Below are 25381 nucleotides of genomic sequence, written 5' to 3'. Positions count from 1 at the left end.
CAAACATAACGCTCTTTAAAAGTCCATTTAAGCTGATAAAGAGATTAATTTATCGTTTCATAAAAATCCAAACAAGTTTCTACCCATAACTGGATAGTGTGACCTTTTCCCGAAGGATTAAATTGTTTTCCTTCTAAAAAAAATACTTAGTCATTCTTCTTTCAACTAGTTGATCTAGTACAGGCTTCAAATCATGAGGCATTGGGTTTGAGGAATTCTCAGTGGCAGCCAACAGTTGGGAAGTTGATGGTTATTCCAAGTATTGTGTGTGGTACCACCTTCATGGTTCTTCAGTGGTAGACTATACTTAGTCTAACACGTAGTCTAAGGTGAAGTAGCCCAGGAGAGGACGTTAAACCGTTATTTTTATTAACATCTGGTTGTGATCTTTCCAATTTTTAAGCTCCTCAACCAGCATTCCAGCAGCGTGGTGGCTTTTATGAGCTTTTAAGAGCTGAGAATGAATTGCGTCTAAAATCCTAACTTTGAATAATCCAAATATTACTCTCAATTTCTTTTGTGTGTGTGTGTGTGTGTGTTTAATCCCCATTCCTAAAATTCATTATCTACCAATATACTTATACCTGTCTACCTATGCCTATGTATGACCATCGAATTACCGTTAATAGTGTGTGAAACCAACCGCTGGCTTATTAATACTAAATTCACATAGAATTCCAAACATTTATACAAACTTAGGAAAATGCTATTAAAGAATTCCATAAGAGCATAGCGTGTTATTTTAAAGCGGGTTAAGCTAAATTTATTGTTGTGGTAGAGTTAACCAAAAGCTTTTGCTTGTTAAAGAAAATTTATAAACGTAGACATAACACCACTCGCCATTGACAACTCCCCTCTGTCTGGAGGGAGCAACCCTTCAATTATTTAAGCCCCGCGCGCTACGAATGCGGTATAAATCTATTTCAGACTTTCTTGAGAAACTGTTGTTTTTAACTAATAAATGCTGACTAAGATTTAGCCTATAATAGTAAGAATAATGAGGGTTCGAGATGGGGCTAAGAAAATTTAATTTTTGTATATTCTGAGGTTTCTTTTTATGATCTGTTCCATGCAGGTTGCCCATAAACAGAACGTTTCGCAGGAACGGTAAGGAACACGTTCCAATTCCAATCAATTCCGTTCCAAATCCAAGTCATTGGCGCCCTGTCTACACCATATGACTTTTGACGGAGGGCTAACGTCTAGCTAGGGAGGTCCTAAGGTAATTGATTATTATTGGTCTGAGTTAGCAGTTTAGAGTTGAAAAGTCCGTGGTGTCAACGCATACATACTCGTACCTCCGAAGGTTATTAGTGTAAAATACCTATTCTCGTAGAATGATAGGCATAAAACTGATGGCCTAAATCAACTGTATACAAGCGAAGGGAAAATCTAATTCCATATAAAATCAGATATAAAATAAAACTTTAAGTTTAAGGATTAATGAGGGAATGGATATTTCTTAGACAACTGAAAATGAGATAGAAAATTTTAATAAAAAAAATACAACCGACTTCAAAACCTAAAAACGTACCCACTAAACTAAAAAGCGAAAAATAACATCATAATATGTTCTACCTGCTGATCAGTATGAAGGCGGTGCTAAGCCGGTGATGTATTAATTCAAGCCATGTGAGCATATCTTATAGATTTAGATTTTGCAGACAGTGTTGTTTCATGTCGTCCTGTCAGAAATGGCTTAAATTAAGACAACACCGGCTAAGCACCGCCTTCATACTGATCAGCAGGTAGAACATATTATGATGTTATTTTTCGCTTTTTAGTTTAGTGGGTACGTTTTTAGGTTTGAAGTCGGTTGTATTTTTTTTATTAAAATTTTTATTATTTTTCAATTTTGAGTGTAAAATTTCATCTCAAACGAATACATCAGACCCCTAATGACAGTCACAACCCATCTTGGTACAAAATTCTCAGCAATACAAATTAATCAAGCCCAAGCACAAGGTAGCTACCGTAATCCGTCAAGGGGTTCCCTTCATTGACCTTGGTCTCCATCATCAGACCCCTAATAACAGACACAACTCATCTAGGTAGAAAGTTCTCAGCAATACGAATTAATCAAGGCCAAACACAAGGTAGTTACTGTAAACTGTTAAGGAGTTCCCTTAATTGTCCTTGGTCTTCATCACCAAACCCCTAAATGACAGTCATAACCTATCTATGTGGAAAGTTCTCATTAATACAAATTAATCAAGCCCAAACACAAGGTAACTGCTGTAAATCGCCAAGGAGTGCCCTCGTCTGTTTTATGACTCCATCATCAGATCGATTTTAAACCTTCATAATTTTGTATTTCTTAAAGGTACTAAATGGAAAAGTTTACAAACACACTAGACACCCATATAATTTTCGAAAGTTCCTCTCAATTTCTCCAGGATTCCATCATCAGATCTTGACATGATGGCAATGGGACCAAATGGGGACTATACCGTTTCAAACAAAAAAAGAATTTTTGAAATCGGTCCAGGCGTCTTTGAGTAATCGATGTACATACATAAAAAAAAAAAAAAAAATACCGACCGAATTGAGAACCTCCTCCTTTTTGAAGTCGGTTAATAAAAGTATTATTACGATAACGATGGATAAAATTATGTATGAAAACGATGACTAGCAGAAATGAAAGCTTTCGATGTCGAGCTAATGCATTTTCCCCATACCTACGGTTACAACTGAATGGATATTTTGATGCGTTCATAAGGCAAAGGTTAGTCATATTTCATGTTTTGCATGTGATGAATGACTTCAAATTTCCAACCAGGTAGTGACTAATGTTAAGCAATTAACACATGCAAACATCAAGCCAAATTCAAGACTAGAATAAATAGACTATAATTAATCTTAGTGTCTTAATATCTCGGTATACATATGACTTATGTATATGTTTATAGCGACTATAAACTTAACAAATGGTACATTTTAAATTATTACAATATAATTTATATTTATATTGTTTTAGACGGCTTCAAAGACTTAATTGCCTACGTCCGGCTTCCATTTTCAAATTTATGAAAATTATATTATCGCAATTTGAGATCTATTAATAGGGGCCTTGGCCATGTGGCACGTCGATTCTCTTTCTACAAACGCTAACGCTTCAAAACTAACAAAATGTATGGGAATAACAGATTCGATCGACAACTTGATCACGTGACGTGATAGTAAGTGTCATACATTTCTTAAATTTCGAAACGTTAGCGTCTGTAGAAAGAGAAATGTGCCACATGGCTACATGGCCTAGGTCAGTTTGGCATATATGGAGGAGTCGAAAAGAGGATTTTTGTATTTACTCGAGCCAGCTCGAGCGCTACAGATGAACGTCAGGGATTATTAATTACTCCCTCCACTGTCTTATTGCTGGTACGTTTAAGTCAAGCACAGAACATAGATAAAGCTAGCTAGCTAGGGTTTTATCTTTTGTCTATTGCTATTGGCTATAATATAGACAATATTATAGACTGTGCAGGCACCCTTACGTCCACATCTACTTGAGCCCTAGTTTATATGACGGAACCAAACCGACAAGTATCCAGCTATTGTGTTCTTATCAATCCACTGTATCTTTTATCAACAAACACATTATCCGAGCCTCTTTTACAAGGCCGCGGTTATTTAATTACTTGGATATGATTGTTATGAATATCAGATCGCGGTTTTACTGTAGAAGTTAAAACAGATAAGAAACACGACAGTGAGCAGATCTTGGCATCTAATGTTTTATTTTGTGTTGTGAAAAATATACTTACCTAAAACAAAAGGAGCAGGGCCCCTCGCAGGTTACCGCATTCTAGTAGCCCCCCTCTCATTCTTTCTCTCTCCTTAATTTACTCGCTGATAAAGTAGCTTTCTATTGGTAAATGAATTTTTATAATCGCCTCTCATTCATTACCTCTTTATAATATTATTTTAGATTTCAATCAGATCTGTCACTGTACTTTCTACTGTTGTGGAGATGGTAATAACAAAACTATTTATATTTTCTTTAAAAAACTGTGTTTCTTACTCTATCAAATCCAGCAGCAGCTGCAATGCATATACTGTTTTCATAAATATAATTACCTACATTATTAATACACTATCGAGAGTGACAGGTGACTTAAATTATTGAGCACGTAGCAAAATGCAGAAATAATTGTACTTAGGAGCACTCATAGTACTGAATGTAATATCCTGAAAATATAAGCGAGGTAAACAAATAACCCTTGTTCCAGCCGGGTAAAAATAACCCCAGCTAATACCTCCGTGCCTAAATAAAAAAGTTTATAAAGCTTTATTCTAAATCCCACCAAAGAATACTTTGTCTTTTTGCTGTCCTTCTTCGTAGTCGAATATAAAAACTGATGGCAGTGGCGTAGTGTACCTTGGAGGGGCTCCTTAGTTGAGGCCCAAATGAAGGATAAAGATTTCTCACAAAAGATAAAAAAATACTCGCTTAAAATCAATATGTTAGTGACTTAACCTATGTAGAATGTTTCTAACTTTTGAGCACACGCTTAATCAGGGAAATAAAGAGATTTTGGATTACTTATATTTTGCCTTCACACGTAAGGGGCCCCTGTCGTCCGTACGGTACGGCTGATATAGCGGTAGCGACGCCCCTGCCTGATGGACAAGCCCGCACACATAGGTTTGTCAGGATTTCGCGGAAAACAGCAAAATCGGATTTCTTTTATACATCGTGGACTTCTCGTTATGTATGCCGGCTCGTATTTGATAATATTAGTAATCAAATAATGGGAATCTATACAAGTAGCTTATATTATAAAAGCGAAAGGTCACGCATTACGAAATATCGAAAACCGACGAATAGACGACCGCTAAGAACGGGTTAAGTAACAAGACCGGAGGAGATCTAAGGGCGGACGATGTCGCAGGCGTCTGCTAGTTTATTAGAATACTGAATTGTAACAATGGCCAGTCATGATTCGCAGAACGTGTATAATTTACAAGTAGTCGTGATATAATACATAATACCTACGTAATCAATCAGATACTGATCATCTAGGAATGATTTGCATTTAACTGATAATGTTGTACACTCCACATCGGAAAACTAACTGTAGAAGTTAATAAGTTACATAATATTTTATTTGTGACTAGCTGACCGCGCGCAGTCTCACCCGCGTGGTTCCCGTTCCCTTAAGAATGCGGGGATAAAATATAGCCTATAGCCTTTCGCGATTAATGGGCTATCTAACACTGAAAGAATTTTTCAAATCGGAACAGTAGTTCCTGAGATTAGCGCGTTCAACCAAACAAACAAACTCTTCAGCTTTATAATATTAGTATAGATTAGTATTGTACAGATATCTTGTATGTATATTTCTTGTAATATACAGGGTGTTGCAATATTTCCCATAACTTCAAGGTGTTGACAAATTCCACGTATAGGAGCTGAAATGCATAACTATTTTTTTTTTCAACCAAAAAAAGCTTTTCATATAAAGTAATTCAAATAATTTCGACGTGCATTTTAAAATACGTAATCGTAGTGGTAAGAGTGTCGATATCGATGAGATATTGCAACTGACACTCCGCACTTCACTAGTAAGCTACTTCATAATATTTATCAATGAATAAGTTTGGCTAGGTCATATTATAAGGATGCGATATGAGGGATGCAATTTAAGATCTATTTACAAAATAAATAATATATGTTTGCTCCGAAAATAATCATTTTAGAACACATGTTCTTCAGACATTTTTAATTAATTATCCCTAAAGAAACCCTAGATCCCCGGCTAGGCCGATTGAGGTTTTCTTAAGTCAGGTCTGGCTGGTGGGAGGCTTCGGCCGTGGCTAGTTACCACCCTACCGACAAAGACGTACCGCCAAGCGATTTAGCGTTCCGGTACTATGCCGTGTAGAAACCGAAAGGAGTGTGGATTTTCATCCTCCTCCTAACAAGTTAGCCCGCTTCCATCTTGGACTGCATCATCACAAGGGCTAATTTGTAAAGAATAAAAAAAAATTCAAGATGGCGGCTGGTCAAAGCCCACAAATCAATCAGTATTCTTTAGATTACTTATGATAGGTAGTTTGAAGTAACTCAATCTATTCTTAAACTTTTATATAACTAGACAATGTAATTGATGATAAATAAAAATAATCTGGAAAAACCTGATTGAACAATATCGAGAAATTAAAAAATAATAAGGTTGTTGTTGTGATTGGTGGTGATCATTATAAAATATAAACTATATTATACTCGTAATTATAGCCTCAACTCTTACCTGACTATAATATTCCCCTTACACCATCAATTACAAAGCTTTTCACTTAAGTTCTAATAAGTACAGTAGCATGCAAAGATCGAATGCAGCAAGCAAATTCACTTTGACTCAAATTGGTTGACATATACGATATTGAGATTCTATATAACAAATGTCATTTGGTGCCCACACTGACCATAGAACAGGCAACGCTAAAAGCTAACGCTTTCTGACAACTCTTGACTGCTGATTTGATGTTTATTTTAATAGGTAGTAAATTTTTATTTCTTAAATTTATGTTCTAATATAGAACATAAATTTAAGAAATAAAATATATAGGTACATTGTGCCAGTTAGCTTATAATTAACATAATGTACCTAGCTATATATTTTATTTCTCTATTCAAAGATACCAGTATTAAAACTAAGTGTTCGAAATTCGTTCTTTATTTAATACATAGATTGTATATCATTTTTTTTTATTTATTCATTAACTTTGCTGATGCTAGAGTACGTTTTTTGTTTATAGTACGTCATGGAATTTTGCAAAGTGCTGCCACGTACCGTTTTTCTTTCTCGTTCTGCTATTGAAATATCTGATAAATGGAACCTTGGGTACTCGAAGGTTTCTCAATAGTATCTAGTGTTTTTATATGAATTTTTAATTCTTCTTATATTTTGAATATTCTCGTCTTCGTTCACTTATGAGACCGTATCTTTCCTATTTCATAAAACCCTCAACTTCGTTTGCGAGGACGTATCTGATTTGACGAACTTCAGAGAACTAAATGTTTTCTTTTTAATTTTCCGTCTTTAAAGTTTTAATTTAGAGAAATACAGTTATGTTCTCTAAGTATTTATAAACCCTAGAAAAAACGCAATTGAAATAGAGAGAATTAAAATACTAATATGGTTGTCGTTGTTTTATATGTAATTGGTAGTAATTAATGTTTTAAGCTCTCTGCAAATGGTCTAGTCGGACGTTTTACTGCTTTTAGACCAGGCGCTGTGAGATATTGAGTGTACATAATTCGAGGACCGCATTCTGTTTACGGTTAAACTCATGTTGCTAGGAGGTATATTTTTTTTGAAAGATACTACCCAAAAATACATTATAACTTTAACATGTTATACAGGTTAAAACAAAAAGGCACAACTCTTTTATAATATTCGAGTGAATGCTTTGGTCTTATTTATGTTTTCCTCATACTTATACGCCATTAATCTATTCACATCTTCATTATTCTCAGCAATACACAATTGTCTACGTTATTTAGAGTTATCGTAAATCGCTGTTCGCAGCAATAAATATGCTTAAATTAACTGTGTATAAAATGGAGTCTACGCACGTGCATTAAGTTTCAACTAAGTTGTTTTTCCTCGATACTATGTTGATAAATTTCCCAGAACATAATACTTGCAAACAATACGTTAATACTTACCATATTATCATGTTTTCTTACAATAGATAATACAAGATAATATTAATGAAACAAACGAACGGTTCATCGAATTTATTGGAATATGCGGGAGTAGTTTCTATTCATCATTAAAAACCCATATTCGGCTCACTGTTTAACACGAATCTCCTCTCAGAGTCCACCACGCTGGCCCAATGCGGATTGGCAGACTTTACACACGTAGAGAATTAAGGAAATTATCAGCCAATGCGGATTTGGATTGTCGTGGCTCAATGCGGATTGGCAGACTTTACACACGTAGAGAATTAAGAAAATTATCAGGTATGCAGGTTTCCTCACGATGTTTCTCCTTCACCGTTTGAGACACGTGATATTTGATTTTATAAAAATGCAAATAGCTCATACTTAACCTATTAGGAACAGATAAACTTGTTCTTCAACATACGCCTGTAGGAATCCACGCGCGATCAGGTTTTTTTCTTACATAAAATAAAATTGAAAAATTTTAAAAACTTCCGAATGTCATGAAATTATTAATTACACTCTCGATCAAGTCTCTTGCAGTGCGCTTTCATTTGAGAACCCACTCGATATTTGCAGACATTCGGCTATTCTTCCCCACTTTCACCCGCCACAACTTTTAAACGGCTTAACCGATTTTCATCAAACATGTCTAAGAAGACTCGCGCATAAGTCCCCATTAATTAAAAAAAACTAAAATGAAATCGCTTCATCTGTTCGGGAGTTATAGTGCCATAGACAGATTGACAGACAGACACGTCAAACTTATAACACTCCTCTTTTTGCGTCGGGGGTTAAAAAGATCAAATGGCTCACCAAATTCATTGGAGTATACGCAAGTAATCTGAAACCTATTAAGACTTAATCATTAACTTGTTCTTGTAACGAAGTAAAGCAAATACTGCTTTGAAGATCTCAAGCAACTCATGTTAGAGGAATTTTCCTTCCCGACGGTAGGTGTCTCCTGTCTACAGTCGTCATTCAGGAAAACCGAAGAAATTACGTGTTAATCAGAGTTCTTTTTAACAAGGACATGGTAAAAATAATAATAACTATGACTAAACTGAAGCTATATAGGTAGTAAAAAAATAATTTCTTTCACTATCCTTATTTTTCTATATTTTGTATAATTGCCATTTCATGCTGATTAAGAACACTCTCATAATACTATTGCACAAAACTTTAGAAAAATAACACGTTAAATTGTAATCAATATTTTCACAATATGACGGCAGATTATAATATCACGAGTGAGATTATAAACTAACGTATTTTACAGTGACAGAAACATCGAATAGAGCGTTTGCTAGAATTACCAAGATGTTCGTAGCAATATTTGGGTCTATGCTTGGCTCGGCTCGTTGTTCATTTCGACAAATATAAAAACGGCGAATGCTTGATGTTCTGTTACAAGTGAATGCTCAAGTCTATCAGCACCTTTAATTATATTAAACTTTTATAGGCGACTTGTTTTAAAGTTTTAACAAGATCACAATATAATTCCATTATAAATATTTTTTTTTTAAATCGTTATTATCAGTTTGTGTCCAAATCACCGCACTTAACATATTATCATTTTTAACCATTAGTACATTTACGTACGTACGTAATTTATGTTAATATGTATTTATATTAATCAAATAAGTAATGAATAACGTAAATCTGTTATTAAGTCCATTTGTCAAATGTTTTTTATTACTTAAGTAATCTTCAAATTGTAGTAAGCTAAGTATGTAATTGTAGTAAGCTCAAACGGATTTTATACACAGTGATTGTATTAGAATTTTATGATATTTATTCATGACAGTAATTCACGAGTATTAATTTATGAATACACAACTTTTTCTGCTAATATTAAATCTTTAGGACTTATACAGTTATGCAGGGAATGTAGGTAGTACCTAGGTACTAACACGACAAACCTGCCAGAACGCAAAAAATATTAAATACTCATTTTATCTAAAATCTTGATACCATTTTTCCTTGAGTGGTTATTATTTTTTTACGCAATAAGGACAACTTACACATATTTTCTTTCTTTTAATAGAATTATTAAGTAAGGAGAAACTAAGCCTTGCTATTTGCTATAATACTCCTAATTATGTAATTATTTAATAATTGTAATAACTATGCGATCATTGTCGATGTCATTATCACACAGAATTGATTACAATAATGATAGGCGTCAACTAATCCGCATCGCATACATATCGGACGCATCGCATCAAACGGATTTTTAACTGTACAGTAGATAAAATCCGTTCGATGCGATCCGTACGATGCGAATCAGTGGACGCAGATGACTTTCTATACAAAGAATACTAAAATCTGTTTGATGTCCGTGGTGGGGCCCGAAGACAGAAGCAGAATATATTATGGCAGAAACAACTTTCTAAGGGCGTCTCCTCTGTACATTACCAAGGTGTTGCTCTGTCATTAGGTGTTGGTTTTCCACTTAACATCTGATTATTGCGTCAACAATTTCAATAAAAACAATATTGTCCTACATTTTCCAAGGATTTAGTTAACATAAGTACTAGTGTTGAGAGAGTCCCTTAGTTTTCCTGTTCCACATATTATTTCCATGAAGCGAATGACAGAATTCTTTGTTAAAGCGCTATGTTAACTAAGCTGAATGAGTGCTGCTGTCTGTAAAATCTATAACTCATATCATTTTTAATTCATTTGTGGTTGTATAGATACATTTATTTATATTTATTACGTATACTATATATAATATACGTATTTCTGACCACGATTTTATTAACCTTATTGAAATTAAAACGTTGAAAATACTTAAAATCCCTCATATCTCTGTTATATATACCTGAAATAATCATAAATCATAAATCATTTATTGCCAGAATGTGGTCATATACAGATATATATTATTACATTTTAATGTTCATACACAATCTGCCTCATAGGCGTGCAAGCCGGAGTACATTATAATAATTTTCATTTACGAATATTAGAATTGTCAATTATTTACAATAATATAATAATTGATTCACTAAACAATATTACAATTAGTTGTCATGGCTGTTTTATATTTAAAATATGAAGAATATTATAATTTTAACATTTTATATATACCTCGCCTTAATATCAGTATCATTAACTCTTAGAAAAACATTCTGACATAAAATCATGTGTACCAACATTACTACGAAGGTAATGTATTTTATAAACCTTTAAATTATAATACCTTCAAGGTATTATAATTTCAGCATTATTTTGAGTAAAGTGCTATAATGCCTCAAATTTTGCAACGCGAATTACTCATTAATCAATCTCTAACCAACATTGATAGTAGAATGCTTCAATTAAATTAATAAAACACTCTTTGTTATTCTATATTTGTCAAACGTCCAAGGTAATGTACAGAATATATTATATTGTGACTGCCAGGCTGGGGATTATCCCACCGCAGTTAAACAAATTATCTGTAAACTACGAATCTATCTGTAACTTGTAAACGTTTTTACATTCGTGAGATTGCTTATGAATTCTAGCTCTGTTTCCTAGCTCTATCCATTAACATAATAATTAATCATTGTTCTCCTCTCATTTGATCTGGTTTGAAGTTTTCAGTTTGCAAATTTACCGTTTCAAGTTAGTTACAAAAAGTTTTGAATCAGAATACGAGTTCTTAATATCTTCTTTTATTTCTAAAAGTTTACAGACTTTAAAGTTTAGAGGTGTTTTACAGAATACATTTCTGCATTTAGAAATTATTCGATCTCTTAATTTTTCAATATTTTACAATAGCTTTGCAAGACTTCGGGTGGGTTTATCCCTACATCATTGATTGGTTCCTAAGACTCCTTAGTACAATGCATATTTTTGGTTCATAACTTCTGATAAGCTAGAATTATTTTCAAAAGTCTGTGTTTCCTGACGAAATATCTTCCAGGACTTACCATCATTTACCATCAAGTCGTGGTCAAGCGCGAATCTTTTTAATATACGAAAAAGTTTTATGCGTATACAAGAGTGTCGTGAAGTTTTTGTTTCTTCAGACTGATCAATATAAGAACACGTAACATCATAGATGACTGACCTCACAGAGCGTTGTTATTGCCGATGTCTTCTCCATTTGGAGACATGGCCTATACCCTACGGGCACCATATGAATACAAATTGATTGTATTGACCTCTGTATTGTTTATGTTTAAAGCACTTCCGACTTGTTTTCCTAATTTTATATCCTTGTATGATTAATATACAGATGCTATTGCACACCGGCCGAATATGGCATGATTTTCATGATCTGAATCTGAAATTCACTGATATCTTAACGACTTATGTTCAAAAATTCCATAAGTGAATTTTAAGTTTTAATTTTAATAATCATCATGATATCTAATTTTAATCAGATCGTATTTCTGTAGTCCAAATTTCTTCCTACCTCTATCTTTTATATTGTACTACACTTTTTTTTTTACTTTACTGTATGTACTATACTACTGTACTACTATACTGCTGTACTATATTTCTTAATGGTTTCTTCTCAGCAGAACCTGCCTTCCGAATCGTCAGTTGACTATTTGTAAAGAACCACTCTTTACAAATAGTCAACTGACGTATCAAAAGTGCTTGTAAACTAAGCCTACTTGAAATAAGTGAATTTTGATCTTGATTTTATTTTGAGGAAAGTCTTTTGAAAATTTCCTCCAATTCCCATTATAAAAGATTTGTACATTACAATTTAGCAGCATAATAACATTTATCAAGTATCAAGCAAAAACATAGGACCAACATAACATATATCATATAACTATCATTATTGTCGCCTTTTTTGGTTTTCTTATGTCTGAAAGCAATTGATTTAATAGTAGGTAATACAAAATGCTTACATAAGCCATCACTGCGTGACAAGATAATAGCGTCGAAGCCTCACTATATAACGCATCATGTATTGTGTTTGCAAACAATGACCACATAGAAATGTAGGTGTTTTTTATACTATGAAGTTCAAGGTTAATATAGATGATTAGAACATTCATTAGACCGTTGTTATTTACGCAAACACAGTCCATTGAAATGTCGATGTAACAAGTTTTTAAGATTATAAAGGTTACATGTTAATTAATGTTTAATATTAATTTGAACGTTGTTGAATTCTGATTTCAGTATAAACATAGCTACATGATATTTGCCAATAAATGTTCCTAAATGTTGCTTTAAAATAGTTTACTGTAATTGGTTAGCAGATTACCACAGGCTACCATCATTGCCAGATACCAGAGCTCGAGTCTCCTTTTAGAATGAGAGCGGCCAATAGTCTACCACGCTGGCCCAATGTGGATTGGCAGACTTTACACACGCAGACAATCCAGAAAATTCTCTAATATGCAGATTTCCTCACGATGTTTTTCCTTCACCGTTTGAGACATGTGATATTTATTTTCTTAAAATGCTCACAATTGAAAAGTTGGAGCCGGATTCGAACCCACACCCACCGGAATCGGAGCCAGAGGTCATATCCACTGGGCTATAGCGGTACATAGGCTACGCTGTATGCTAACTTTGGGGCTCGGTTGCTAAAAACCAAGACATAAATTAAACATAACATCTGAGAATGCTAAGACCATAAAATACAGTATGTCAAGAGATTGTGATAATTCTGGGGTCGGATTAGTATCAGGCACTCTAAAACAAGAAAGGTAAATATTTTAGACCTTCAAAGTCGATGACACGCCTTAGAGTAATTAAATTTATTAATATTAATGTTTTTCAACATAATCATAATGATTAATAAAATGAAGAAAGGATTAATTAAGTACAGTTCCAAAACAATAAATGAATATTCATGAAACCTTTTTACAAGTCATGTACATAAAGGTAACGCAAGCGAACAATGCTCTCATTAATTTATATGTATTGATAGTTTAACACAATGGTTTTTTTATCTTCATATAAAAACTATATTATAGTAGAAGAAACTAACTGACTCATCATTGTAGATCAAAACTGGCAAGCATTTAAACACGAAAATTTTCCTAAACTAAACAAACAAAGAGCCAGAGCTAAAACAAAAGCAGTATTTCTTATTCTTTTAGTGTAAATGGAAAATGATTTCCTTTTATGTTAAAAGAATATCTACGAGCAAGGACGTGAACCTTGCACACACACTAATCTCACTCAATATAAACGTTTAGGTACTTATCGAAGCATCTTAGAAAAATAATAACGAGAGCTCTATCACTGTTTATACTAAAATAACTCAACATATGCGAGTTGGACTCACCCACCAAAGGTTCCGTAAGTAGGATTATTCTACATAGTTATGGAATTTAATTGTGCAGTTTTTGCCGTGCTTTTCACGAAATTAAACTTCACACACTTACCTCTTTTTTAAGTAAAAAACAAAGAAGTAAAAAAGTCAATAGTATACATATACATTTTTAATTATAAATGTATACTTCTGACTTTGAGATTTTTCTTTGTGGTCTATAACGATGTTCCTTGTCTTAATTCATAGTTCTAGGTCTACGGAAAGAACCCTATGACTTTTGATTCCCTTGGAGTGTCGAAATATGCGTATATTGCTGAATAAACGGCCGTATTTCTTTTATAAGTTTGATTTTTTCACAACTTCACGGGATCGTATTCCTGAGTCATCATCATCATCAGTAACAACCCATATTCGGACTAGTTCTCACTGTTGAAAACGTTCTCCCCTCATAATGAGAGGAATTAGGCCTTAGTCCACCACGCTGGCCAAATGTGGATTGGCAGACTTCACACACGTAGAGAAGTCCTGAGTATACGGTTTGAATTTTAACTTGATAACGCATTCCCGAAATAAAGGGTATTGAGAGACGGGGTTCTGTATTTTCCTTTTGTGGTACGGAACCCTAAAAATGTGCACTGACTCGTTATATTCGTTAAATTACTTCATGAAAGGCTAATGTAACAGGAAGATCGAAATAGTATTATTTCAGACTTCCTGTCCGTGTATAAGTCTTTCACAATAAAGAAAGAATCGCTGCAATGAGCGTTATGAACTTGGAATTATAAGTAAATATGCAAACAACAAAGTATTTTTCTATGGAGACATTGTAATAATCGTCAATAGCAATGCCAGTATTATTGATTTACATTGTCACAAAGCTCTTAACACTTAAGGTTATTTTATAATGACTTGTTACAATAACAGAATTGAACTATTCAATACATTGATATATCAAATGATAAGGTAATTCACTGTTTGTTGTCTTTGTTACTACCAATCCTTATATCTACAACAATTACTACCCAAATACTTGATTGATTGTGCTACTACTATGCTTTATGAATCAAAGAACAAAAAGAACGTTAATCAAAACAGAACAAATCTTTAGTACACGATTAGATTTTGAGCTACCCGGGTTTAAACAGGTACTCCAAATATATATCATAATGTCAGCCTCTGACATTAAGCTAACAGCTTGATAGCCGCTAAAACTGATCGTGTGTTAGTCGCGATGTGTATGACATCATGCCGATCGCAACACACGATCAGAATCATCAGTTTGGCGGTAAGTTTGCGAATAGCTTTTCTTCTTCCACATTGTCGCGTATATTTAAATATTTGTTTACATACTTAAATATATATTAAATATACTTAAATATAAAAGAAAATAATCACTATTTGTAACCTACCTGTAAAGGTATGTTACAAGTAATGATTATTTTCTTTACGGGTGCGGTGTAGAGAAAATTGTATTCAGTACACTCTCGAACCGTGATAGCCCAGTGGATATGACCTCTGCCTCCGATTCCGGAGGGTGTGGGTTCGAATCCGGTCTGGGGCATGCACCTCCAACTTTTCATTTGCATTTTAAGAAATTAAATATCACGTGTCTCAATCGGTGAAGGAAAACATCGTGAGGAAACCTGCATACCAGAGAATTATATTAATTCTCTGCGCGTGTGAAGTCTCCCAATCCGCATTGGGCCAGCGTGGTGGACTAGTGGCCTTACCCCTCTCATTCTGAGAGGAGACTCGAGCTCAGCAGTGAGCGGAATATGGGTTGATGACGACGACGACACTCTCGAAGTTCTAATAATATTTTCTGGCCAGATAATATTTTTCTGTTAACTAGCGGACGCCCCGAGGTTTCACCCACGTAGTTCCCGTTCCCATGGGAATACCAGGATAAAATACAGCCTATGTTTATCAGGAATAATGTAATATTCTAATGGTGTAAGATTTTTTCAGATCGGTCCTGTAGTTTCAAAGCCTATTCAATTCAAACAAACAATCAATATTTTCCTCTTTGTATATTATAGATAGAATTATTAATTTAGTTAATAAATATAAATTAGTTATTGTTTGAATGAAATTATTTATTTATACTATTGCATATAAGATGATTCTTATTCAAGCAAATTTATGTTAAATTATTTTATAGCCTCATAATATTTATTTTTGTTGAGATAAACTGGGTGTCATATTTGCGGTTAGCCACGAAATGGCTTCATGAATCGATTATAATACGTCATATTTGATTGACTACTTGAGTATTACATGACACTATTTATATAAAGACATTTTAAGAAAACAAATGGGCTCTAGATGAGTATTTATCCACTACAAATGATAAAAAATAATACAAATCTACGAATGATATCTTTTGAGGCCGGAAAGAAGTCATTATTGGTCATATTATAATTAACAGCATCTTAATTAGTATTAACTCATCAAGCCAAGCGTCCCTTCTTATAAAAGGAAGAGGATATGGATCCACCACCCTGATCCAATGCGGTTTGATGAAAATAATATTTTAATATTTTCTTTATGTAATAATAGTTTGAAGATGCCAACTGCACCTAGAGAAAATTAATTTCGGGGTAGCTTATCTTCATCAAAATCCCTTAATTCCTTCGCCTCTAAGGAATAGTATAAACGTATAGCTCTTTCTAGTTACCTTAGACTGCATCTACTAACATCAAGCTAGAGTCAAGGACCAACACGTTATTGAAAAAAAAAATTGAAGCACCAACTACACCTGTTCTGTTATTTCTTCTAGGTATTTTATCTGTTTTGACCATATTGTGTACTAAGATGTAACATATTATATCTTAATATATAAATGCAAAAGGTCATTCACCACGAAATCTCGAAAAACGCTTGACGTACAAAGATGAAATTGGGCAGGGAGGTAGATTATAGTTACTTGACGTCTGTTAAGAACGCATTTTGGGACAGGGCTGGATTAAGCCGGATTTACATTTGTCTATATGGCAACGTTTACACTTAGGTGTGGTGATGGCTTCTGATGTGGCGCATACAAAATGTATGAAACTGATTCTGTTCTGATGCGTTACGACACGACACGTCAGACAAATATAAATCCGGCTTTAAAGAGAGAGAGAGCCGCTTTTCTAAGGCGGACGAAGTCGAGGGAGTCCGCTAGTTATTATTACATTATACATATATTATTCCATCTGCCGGTCGAGTGACTCGAAAGAAGGTCTGGAATGCCCGTATTGACTGAGATAAACACATATTTGCGTTGTGTCCGTCAAAAATGTTCTTAGAAGTAAGTATTATCTTTGTTTTCAAATCGTTGCTCATTATTGGGTATTTCCATTGATATTCTGTAATGAACACAATCATTCATACTTGTGATTTAACGACACCGCACTTATCCTTAATTCAGTCTTTTCTATTGTTTTTTCCCGTCAAACTAAATAATAACTAACAGAATTTTTACGCTGTTTATATTCCTACTTAACTAGATACACTGTATTAAGAATGAGTAAGCTAAGCTTACTCTAATTTAACTACGTTGTTGGTCCATTGGTTAGCATATGTAATTTCGGTGTGTTTTTTTATCATCATCATCATATCAGCTGATGGACGTCCACTGCAGGACATAGGCCTTTGTAGGGACCTCCAAACATCACGATACTGAGCCGCCTGCATCCAGCGAATCCCTGCGACTCGCTTGATGTCAACAGTCCACCTGGTGGGGGATCGACTAACACTGCGCTTACTAATGCGAAGTCGCCATTCCAGTACTTTGGGAACCCAACGTCCATCGGCTCTTCAAACTATGTGCCCCGCCCATTGCCACTTCAGCTTCGCAACTCGTTGAGCTATGTCGATCATCGTCGTTTTTTTATAAAGTGTATTAAATCCCCAGGGAATTCATAAAAGTATACTATTTGAAACATTCGCTATTTAAAAGTGACGTCTGTTCTAAACGTGACGTACACGTTTAGGCAACCAATTGAAAGGTGTATTTTGACATTTATGACGTCAAGGTACGCAAAGCGCGCTAAAATGGTTTTCTTTGCAAATAGGTACATACCTACCTAAAGTACGAGTGAGTTAAATAATTTAAGTATTTAATTTGCAACAAATAACATTGCTTCCTCTCATTTAACTTTTTTCATAATTTTGCAATGTCCGATGTTAAAATTATAAAAAGCTCTGGTTTGCATTGTATTTTTGAATAAATATTATTATTTCTCTTATCCTCTACGAGTAAAGACGTACCCAAGTTCACGAGTAAGTATAGAATATGTCATGATGCAAGTATTAAGAGCAAGGTTAACAAGAACGTTATAATAAGCTCACACATAAACATGAAATGTTATTTCGTAATTGTAAAGTGGAATACATAAACATGACATGGATATAAGATGCCTGGACGCAATTGTATCAGCTTTCATCTTCACTTACGAAGAATAAAAAATGCAATAATAAATTGAATTAGTAGATAGTTAGAACTTCTTATGGGTTGTCTCAGTAAAATGTGCGAATCGGTGGTAGAGTCGCTACAAATAGATAAACTTGACGTTTAATAGTGCTTGTAAAACCTACTTGACAAAAATTAATTAAATTTGAATTTTACATTTGATTAAACTTCACAATGTATATATAACAACACTGAGTGTTCTTTTGACAAAATTTTGACACTAGCAGGTAATTCTGTTCTTTTATGACATAGGATAGGATATATATTTATATATCCTATAATAAATTATTTATATATCCTATCCTATGTCATTTAAGATCAAAATATATATTTATATATAGGATAACTATTCCTCTTTTAATATATGATATATATTTATTTATCCTATATTAAAAGAGGTAAAAATTGTGAGGATGTAATTTTTGGATCCGAACCAATTTTGAAAATTCTTTTACCACTAAAAAACCACGTTATTTGTAAGTGTCAGAGGCTTTATTTATCCCCGTATTCCAATGCGGATGAAACTGCAGGTCGTCAGCTAGTCTTTTATGCAATTTAACTCGAGGCAATCGGAGCGGGCCGCTAATTAGTAATAACATTAAGATAACATAGACATTACGAAAGAATATCCGTCCACGAACATTGAAATTCCGCCATTAAAGCTCTCTCAGCGTATCTATGACATTTCTACATTAACACTAAAGATGTGGTTACGATGAAAACACAAATGCAAATATTGACCCACTTCTCTCATCACCGATACATTCGCCTCTAACTTTTACACCGGACACAAAACCTGTGACCTTTTCGGTGATAGCCAATAAAAATTAGGTACGTTCTCTATAGGTGTTATTTAAGCGGATTTTGCAATCAAATACGTGTGTGCACCTACATACGTATTACACAATATTATTATGCGACAATGTTAAAATAAAATACCTATTTCTTGAATATATTAATGTTCCAGCCCCTGTAGCCAAGTGGCATGTCGATTCTCTTTCTATGATCGCAAACGCTTCGAAAACTAGAAAAATGTTTTTTTTTTTATTTTGTTTTTTTATTCTTTACAAGTTAGCCCATGACCACAATCTCACCTGATGGTAAGTGATGATGCAGTCTAAGATGGAAACGGGCTAACTTGTTAGGAGGCGGATGAAAATCCACACCCCTTTCTGTTTCTACACGGCATCGTACCGGAACGCTAAATCGCTTGGCGGTACGTCTTTGCCGGTAGGGTGGTAACTAGCCACGGCCGAAGCCTCCCACCAGCCAGACCTGGACAAATTAAGAAAATTTCAATCTGCCCAGCCGGGGATCGAACCCAGGACTTCCGTTTTGTAACTAGAAAAATGTATGGGAATGCAGATCTTGATCATATGACCTGTCGATAGCAAATGTCATTCCCATACGTTTTTCTAGTTTTCGAAGCGTTAGCGATCGTAGAAAGAGAATCGACGTGCCACTTGGTTAGGGGGCAGGTCTTGCTACTAGTATCACTTCGTTGTAATAATAGCAGAATATCAGAAAAATAGATGTTTTTAAAATAAATTATATTTTTTATTGAATTATAACCATCACAATCATCGTTAACAACTCATATTCGGTTTACTGCTGAGCACGAGTCTCCACTCAGAATAAGAGAGGTTCCTAGTTAGGCTAAGAGTCCACCACGCTGGCCCAATGCGGAATTATCAAATTAAAATATCACGTGTCTCTCTAACGGCGATGGAAAAACATTGTGAGGAAAGTTTTCTTCAGTAAGTAATCGTGTTCGGTACTTCGCCATATTTAACAAGCTTTGTAGGTACATCTGAGAATTTTCTTAATTCTCTTCGTAGTCTACGTATGTGAAGTCTGAAGCCAGCCTATAGTGGATTCTTAGCCTAAACTCTCTCATTCTGAAAGGAGACTCGTGCTCGAAGCCGAATATGGCTTCTTAATGATGATGAATGATCTCCTCCGTCCAATCATTAGGAGCCCCCGCTCACTTACAACTTTTAGTTGGCCGACTTAGTCGGCCGATTATAGAACAGGTATATCGATGTATGACAGCCCGCCAACTAAATCACGCACCATTAAAAAGTCGTCCAACTATCGGCCAACAAAAAAATGTCAATGAGCGGCCACCCTAATAAAAAGCATTTTGAGGTTCCTCATTAATCGACTAAAGTATTCTTATCTTATTTGTCAGCAATAGATCAGATGAACCGGTCTACAGCCTCATTGGCTGACAGATGCCGTGTCACCAGTTGTCACGCTCCGCTGGCTCGGCCTTCATCCGCGGTCATGACGGAATTGACCATTACATAATGAATAAACAGAATCACGCGTTATTATTGAATCTAGAAACTATAGAACTTTATCAACCTGCATAAGTGCCGACACATTCTCATGAAACACTTGCGAAGGCCCGCGTCTCCATTTGCGTTAAATTCTGTTTTTTACAAATCCCGCAGAACTGCGAAGTTTTACTAGTAACGAAATAAACGAGCAAAGTTACTTAAGATGACAAAACCATTTTCTTACAAGTAGATACTGGTCATACCTAGTAATCTTTTCCCATAACTATCCACCTTAAGTAGGTATTCATTTATTTATACCTACCCAAAGTTAAACTGACCGTAACATGCAAGATGATGGGCAGGTCACGCTTGAGGGGCTTACAATTCCTTACACCATGAAAATAAATGATTTGCCAGTAATAAACTTTTATTAATAGTTGTAGGGTAATTATGTAACTCAGTGTAGGTACCATTCAACTAATAAGTCAATAGGTACATCGTTTTTCATCGTATTTTCGTAATTGTTATAATCTAACACAGTTATTTCAACGAAATTATTTTGACTACGTCATTTTACATCAAATGGCAGCGATGTTTTTGTTTTAACGATTATCTAACATGGTTATTTCAACGAAAATACGTAAATAACAGTTTTTCGTTGAAATAATCTTACTAATTGCTACTGCCACTTAAATAATACTGTCACTTTACGTAAAATGAAGATACTTATGTCGTTTAGTTGAAAATACGATGTTAGATTATTGCTTATACGAAAATATGATGAAAAACTATGTAGTGACTGATTACTAGAATGGTACACCGAGTTACATAATAACCCTGCAGATGTGGATCCACATGGCGATTGTAATCTGGTTAAAGCTGAAAAGGAAATGATTTTTTTTTTTTCAAGTAGAAAGTCTTTTGAAACACTAAGTTAGACAATTTGTAAAGACTACCACCAAATAGGAAGGCAGTTTCTATGGAGTTTCTCTTTTAAAATCATCATTCTGACATTGTTTAATGTTATTGCATGAAAAAATTAATTAGATTTTTTGTGTAAAGTGGAAAGAAATACCTTAAGGCATAAATAAGACCCGTATTTTGAATTCCTTATTATATTATGATTATGTATTTAAAAACCCAGCAACGGAAAGGATGGTGTTTTTTTTATAAAAATAGACAGCGTCTGATTGTTATATTTTGTGCATAGGCCTTACGGTTTTGCCCTTGTAGACCGCGTTCCCGTGAAAATACGGGGATAAAATATATAGCCTATGATACTCATAAATAACGTGGCTTTTGACATTGTAGGTTACTATTATAAATAAAGATTATGATACTTAGAGAGGTAAAATTAAACCTTACAGTTACAATTTAAAATACGTAAACCAGTTTTCCATACACACTTACACCATTAAAAAATAAATATTTTCTTTGTTACAGCAATGTCGGCCGATGGGTCGACGACAGATATTCACGGTTTACTCAACGATACTGGTAAGCAATAAGTATTTATTTAAAACTGTAATTAAATAATCTTTTCTAGTTTTATTGCTAAAAACTATGCTAAAAATAAAATAAGTACTAAAATAAGCGCCATCTAGTATTAAATACTAACAATAATACAACAATATAAAGCGCCATCTATTTGACACCTGATGAACTACGTTATCAACGCCATCTGTGCAAAACACAGTAAACTACGTTATAAAGGATTCAGCGCCACAATAACTCACCTTTTCCTCGTTCGTCGTCGTTTATGGAATGAATACTAGGTGTCGCTATTTTATATAGTTATATCTTAAATACTAGTTCATAGATGGCGCTAATAGGTATTTTTCCAAAAGTATAACATTAACAGCTTTTTTCTCTTTGATCATTCATGGATGTAAAAAGTTTGAAAGTATTTATTTATGATTTTAATCCAATACAAGGGTTCAACTTTCGAGGTATCTGGCTGCCTTAACACTGCCGTCGATTGATCCAAGCTTATTCCGTTACAATTTTGAATATAGGTATAATGGTGTACCTACGTAAGTCCTTACGTTTATAGGTATAATTATCACGTAACCTGAGCTGAGTACGTATTCAGGTGTGCAATCGTACATAAATCAGATGCTGTTAATTAATGACGTCCTAAATTTGCAATTCGATTTCTATGGTGGTTCGTCATCATAACGGATAATATTGAGTAAGATCCCAGAGCGATGTAGAAAGATTTTTTGTTATTTTTATTTTTTACTTTTATTATTTTTTCCCTTGGCTACAATTTCACCTGATGGTAAGTGATGATGCAATCTAAGATGAAAGCGGCCTAACCTGTTAAGGAGGATGAAAATGCACGCTAGATCGCTTGACGGTACATCTTTGCCGGTAGGGTGGTAACTAGCCACGGCCGAAGCCTCCCATCAGCCAGAACGCAGCCCAGCCGGGGATTAAACCCAGGACCTCCGTCTTGTAAGTCCATAGCGCATACCACTGCGCCTCGGAGGCCGTCTTATTAAAAGAAAATACTGCAAAATAAACAAAACGATAAGGTTGTCGCCCTATGCCTACCTACCCACGCAAGGCTTTTTAATTAAAATTTATTTCGATATTTTTTTGCAATCTAGACTGTAAAAATGTGCATTAAAACGTGTCAGGTGTAAACAAGTAAATACCTAACTATAATACCTGCAATTTACTCTCATGGCGTTTCCTTAACAATTATACGTCTATCCTTATAAAAATTATTATATAAACACTCAAATAGTAGGTTCTCGTAGTTGTAAAATGATTTTATTTTGGTTAAGTGTAAACTGTAAACAGATTTTAATATTACGGAAATACCTAAGCATGCCGTGTCTACTCAAAGAGTGTACAGAGTGTGTGCTTGTGTTTGTATTTTCTGGACCAAATAAATAAATAAATAAAACAATATAAATGTAGATTGATAATAATGGGTACCTAATACCTATTAAAAAAACAGAAAACATATGTACAAGTAGGTACTTGGTATAGGTACTTGTACATATTATGTTTTCTGTGGTATAGGTACTTGTACATAATATGTTTTCTGTGGTATAGGTACTTGTACATATTATGTTTTCTGTGGTGTAGGACCTACTCATCTACGAGTACGTGTATTTGTTTTGTTTCCTAAAGCTGGCAACTTTTTACTATTAGATAGTACAGCTACCTGGCAACAAGTTTTCTCGTCAGGGGTTGCCTGGTAGAGATTACTTTTAGTAATAAGGCCGCCTATGCATGCTAAGTTTAATTTATCTTTTTAATTTATAATTGTATTTTTGTGTGCAATAAAGTATTTCTTCTTCTACTTTTTACTATTAGATAGTACAGCTACCTATCTGGTAGAATGGTTGGCAATCTTATCTTAGCATTTGCATCTTTTAGTTTATGTCCAGCGGACGGGGATCGAACCATGACCTCTCGGTGATGGACGAACGAAATGATGATTTAACTATAAGTTCTCTAAGGCTCTAAATACAAAGCCACCATAATTGGTTTATCGTACGTACCGTACCGTACTTACCAGAGACGTGCACAGAGTTTTTAACTAAAGTATGCACTATGATGCACAGAGCCATTATAGCCCAGTTGATATGAGCTCTGCCTCCGTTTCCGGAGGGTGTGGGTTCGAATCCGGTCTGGGACATGCACCACCAACTTTCAGTTATGTGCATTTTAACAAATTAAATATCACGTGTCTCAAATGGTGAAGGAAAAACATCATGAGGAAACCTGCATACCAGAGAATTTTCTTAATTCTCTGCGTGCGTGAGTCTGCCAATCCGCATTGGGCCAGCGTGGTGGACATTTAACGGGCGGGGATCGAACCACGACCCCTCGATAATGAGTTCGACCCCTTTACCGTTGAGATATTGAGGCTTCATTGATTAACCCTTTTTTATTCTCTCACCTGATGGTAAGTGATCATGCAATCTAAGACGGAAGCGGGCATACTTGTGAGGAGGAGGATCCTTTTTTTCAACACGACATCGTACCGGAACGATACATCGCTTGGCGGCTTTGCCGGTAGGGTAGGCTAGCCATGGCCGAAGCCTCCCTCCAGCCAGGGATTGAACGAAGGACCTACGTCTTTTAATCCACCGCGCATACCACTGCGCCACGGAAGCCTTCCTAAAACAGAAATTACTATAGGTACAATGTAAACCCATTACTTGAGACGTTTTTATATGACATCATTCGGTTTTTACGTCAGATTTTTGGTACTGGCGTAGGTAATACCTGCACTTCCAGTTTTTTTTATTACTACCACCCATTAGCATATTACGAGTCAGTTATATATTAAAGAGTCTAATCTTTAATATTATGACTTACCTACTAAAAACATTTACATAGGTTTTACCGTAAGTGTGTCATCATTATCAACCCATATTCGGCTCACAGCCGAGCTCGAGTCTCCTCTCAGAATGAGAGGGATTAGGCAGACTTCACACACGCAGAGAATCAAGAAAATTCTCTTGTATGCAGGTTTCCTCTCAATGTTTTCCTTCACCGTTTGATACACGTGATATTTAATTTCTGAAAATGCACACAACTGAAAAGTTAGAGGTGAATGCCCCGGAACGGATTCGAACCCACACCTTCCGGAATCAGAGGCAGAGGTCATATCTATCACGTATCTATGTGTAACCGTAAGGGTGAAGTATTGTGCAATTCCTGTTTCTCTTGTACCTAATGTTTGTTTAGGTTTTTTACCTTTTTTT

At 34.8% G+C, this 25381-nt stretch overlaps 1 protein-coding gene across 3 annotated transcripts in view; it reads left to right on the top strand.

Moving 5' to 3' along the window:
- LOC112042839 (uncharacterized) overlaps positions 1 to 25381 on the top strand; it is a 224165-nt gene that overhangs the window by 102032 nt on the left and 96752 nt on the right. For all 3 annotated transcript variants that reach the window (XM_024078008.2, XM_024078009.2, XM_024078010.2), the window contains one exon: positions 22095 to 22148. In XM_024078008.2, coding sequence (XP_023933776.1) covers positions 22095 to 22148 — 54 coding nt within the window. The remainder of the gene's footprint in view (positions 1 to 22094; positions 22149 to 25381) is intronic.

This window comes from Bicyclus anynana, chromosome 12, assembly GCF_947172395.1.
Source record: "Bicyclus anynana chromosome 12, ilBicAnyn1.1, whole genome shotgun sequence".
In the NCBI taxonomy this organism is placed as follows: domain Eukaryota; kingdom Metazoa; phylum Arthropoda; class Insecta; order Lepidoptera; family Nymphalidae; genus Bicyclus; species Bicyclus anynana.
The sequence above is the reverse complement of the archived record's forward strand: the minus strand, read 5'-3'. Positions and strand labels throughout refer to the sequence as shown.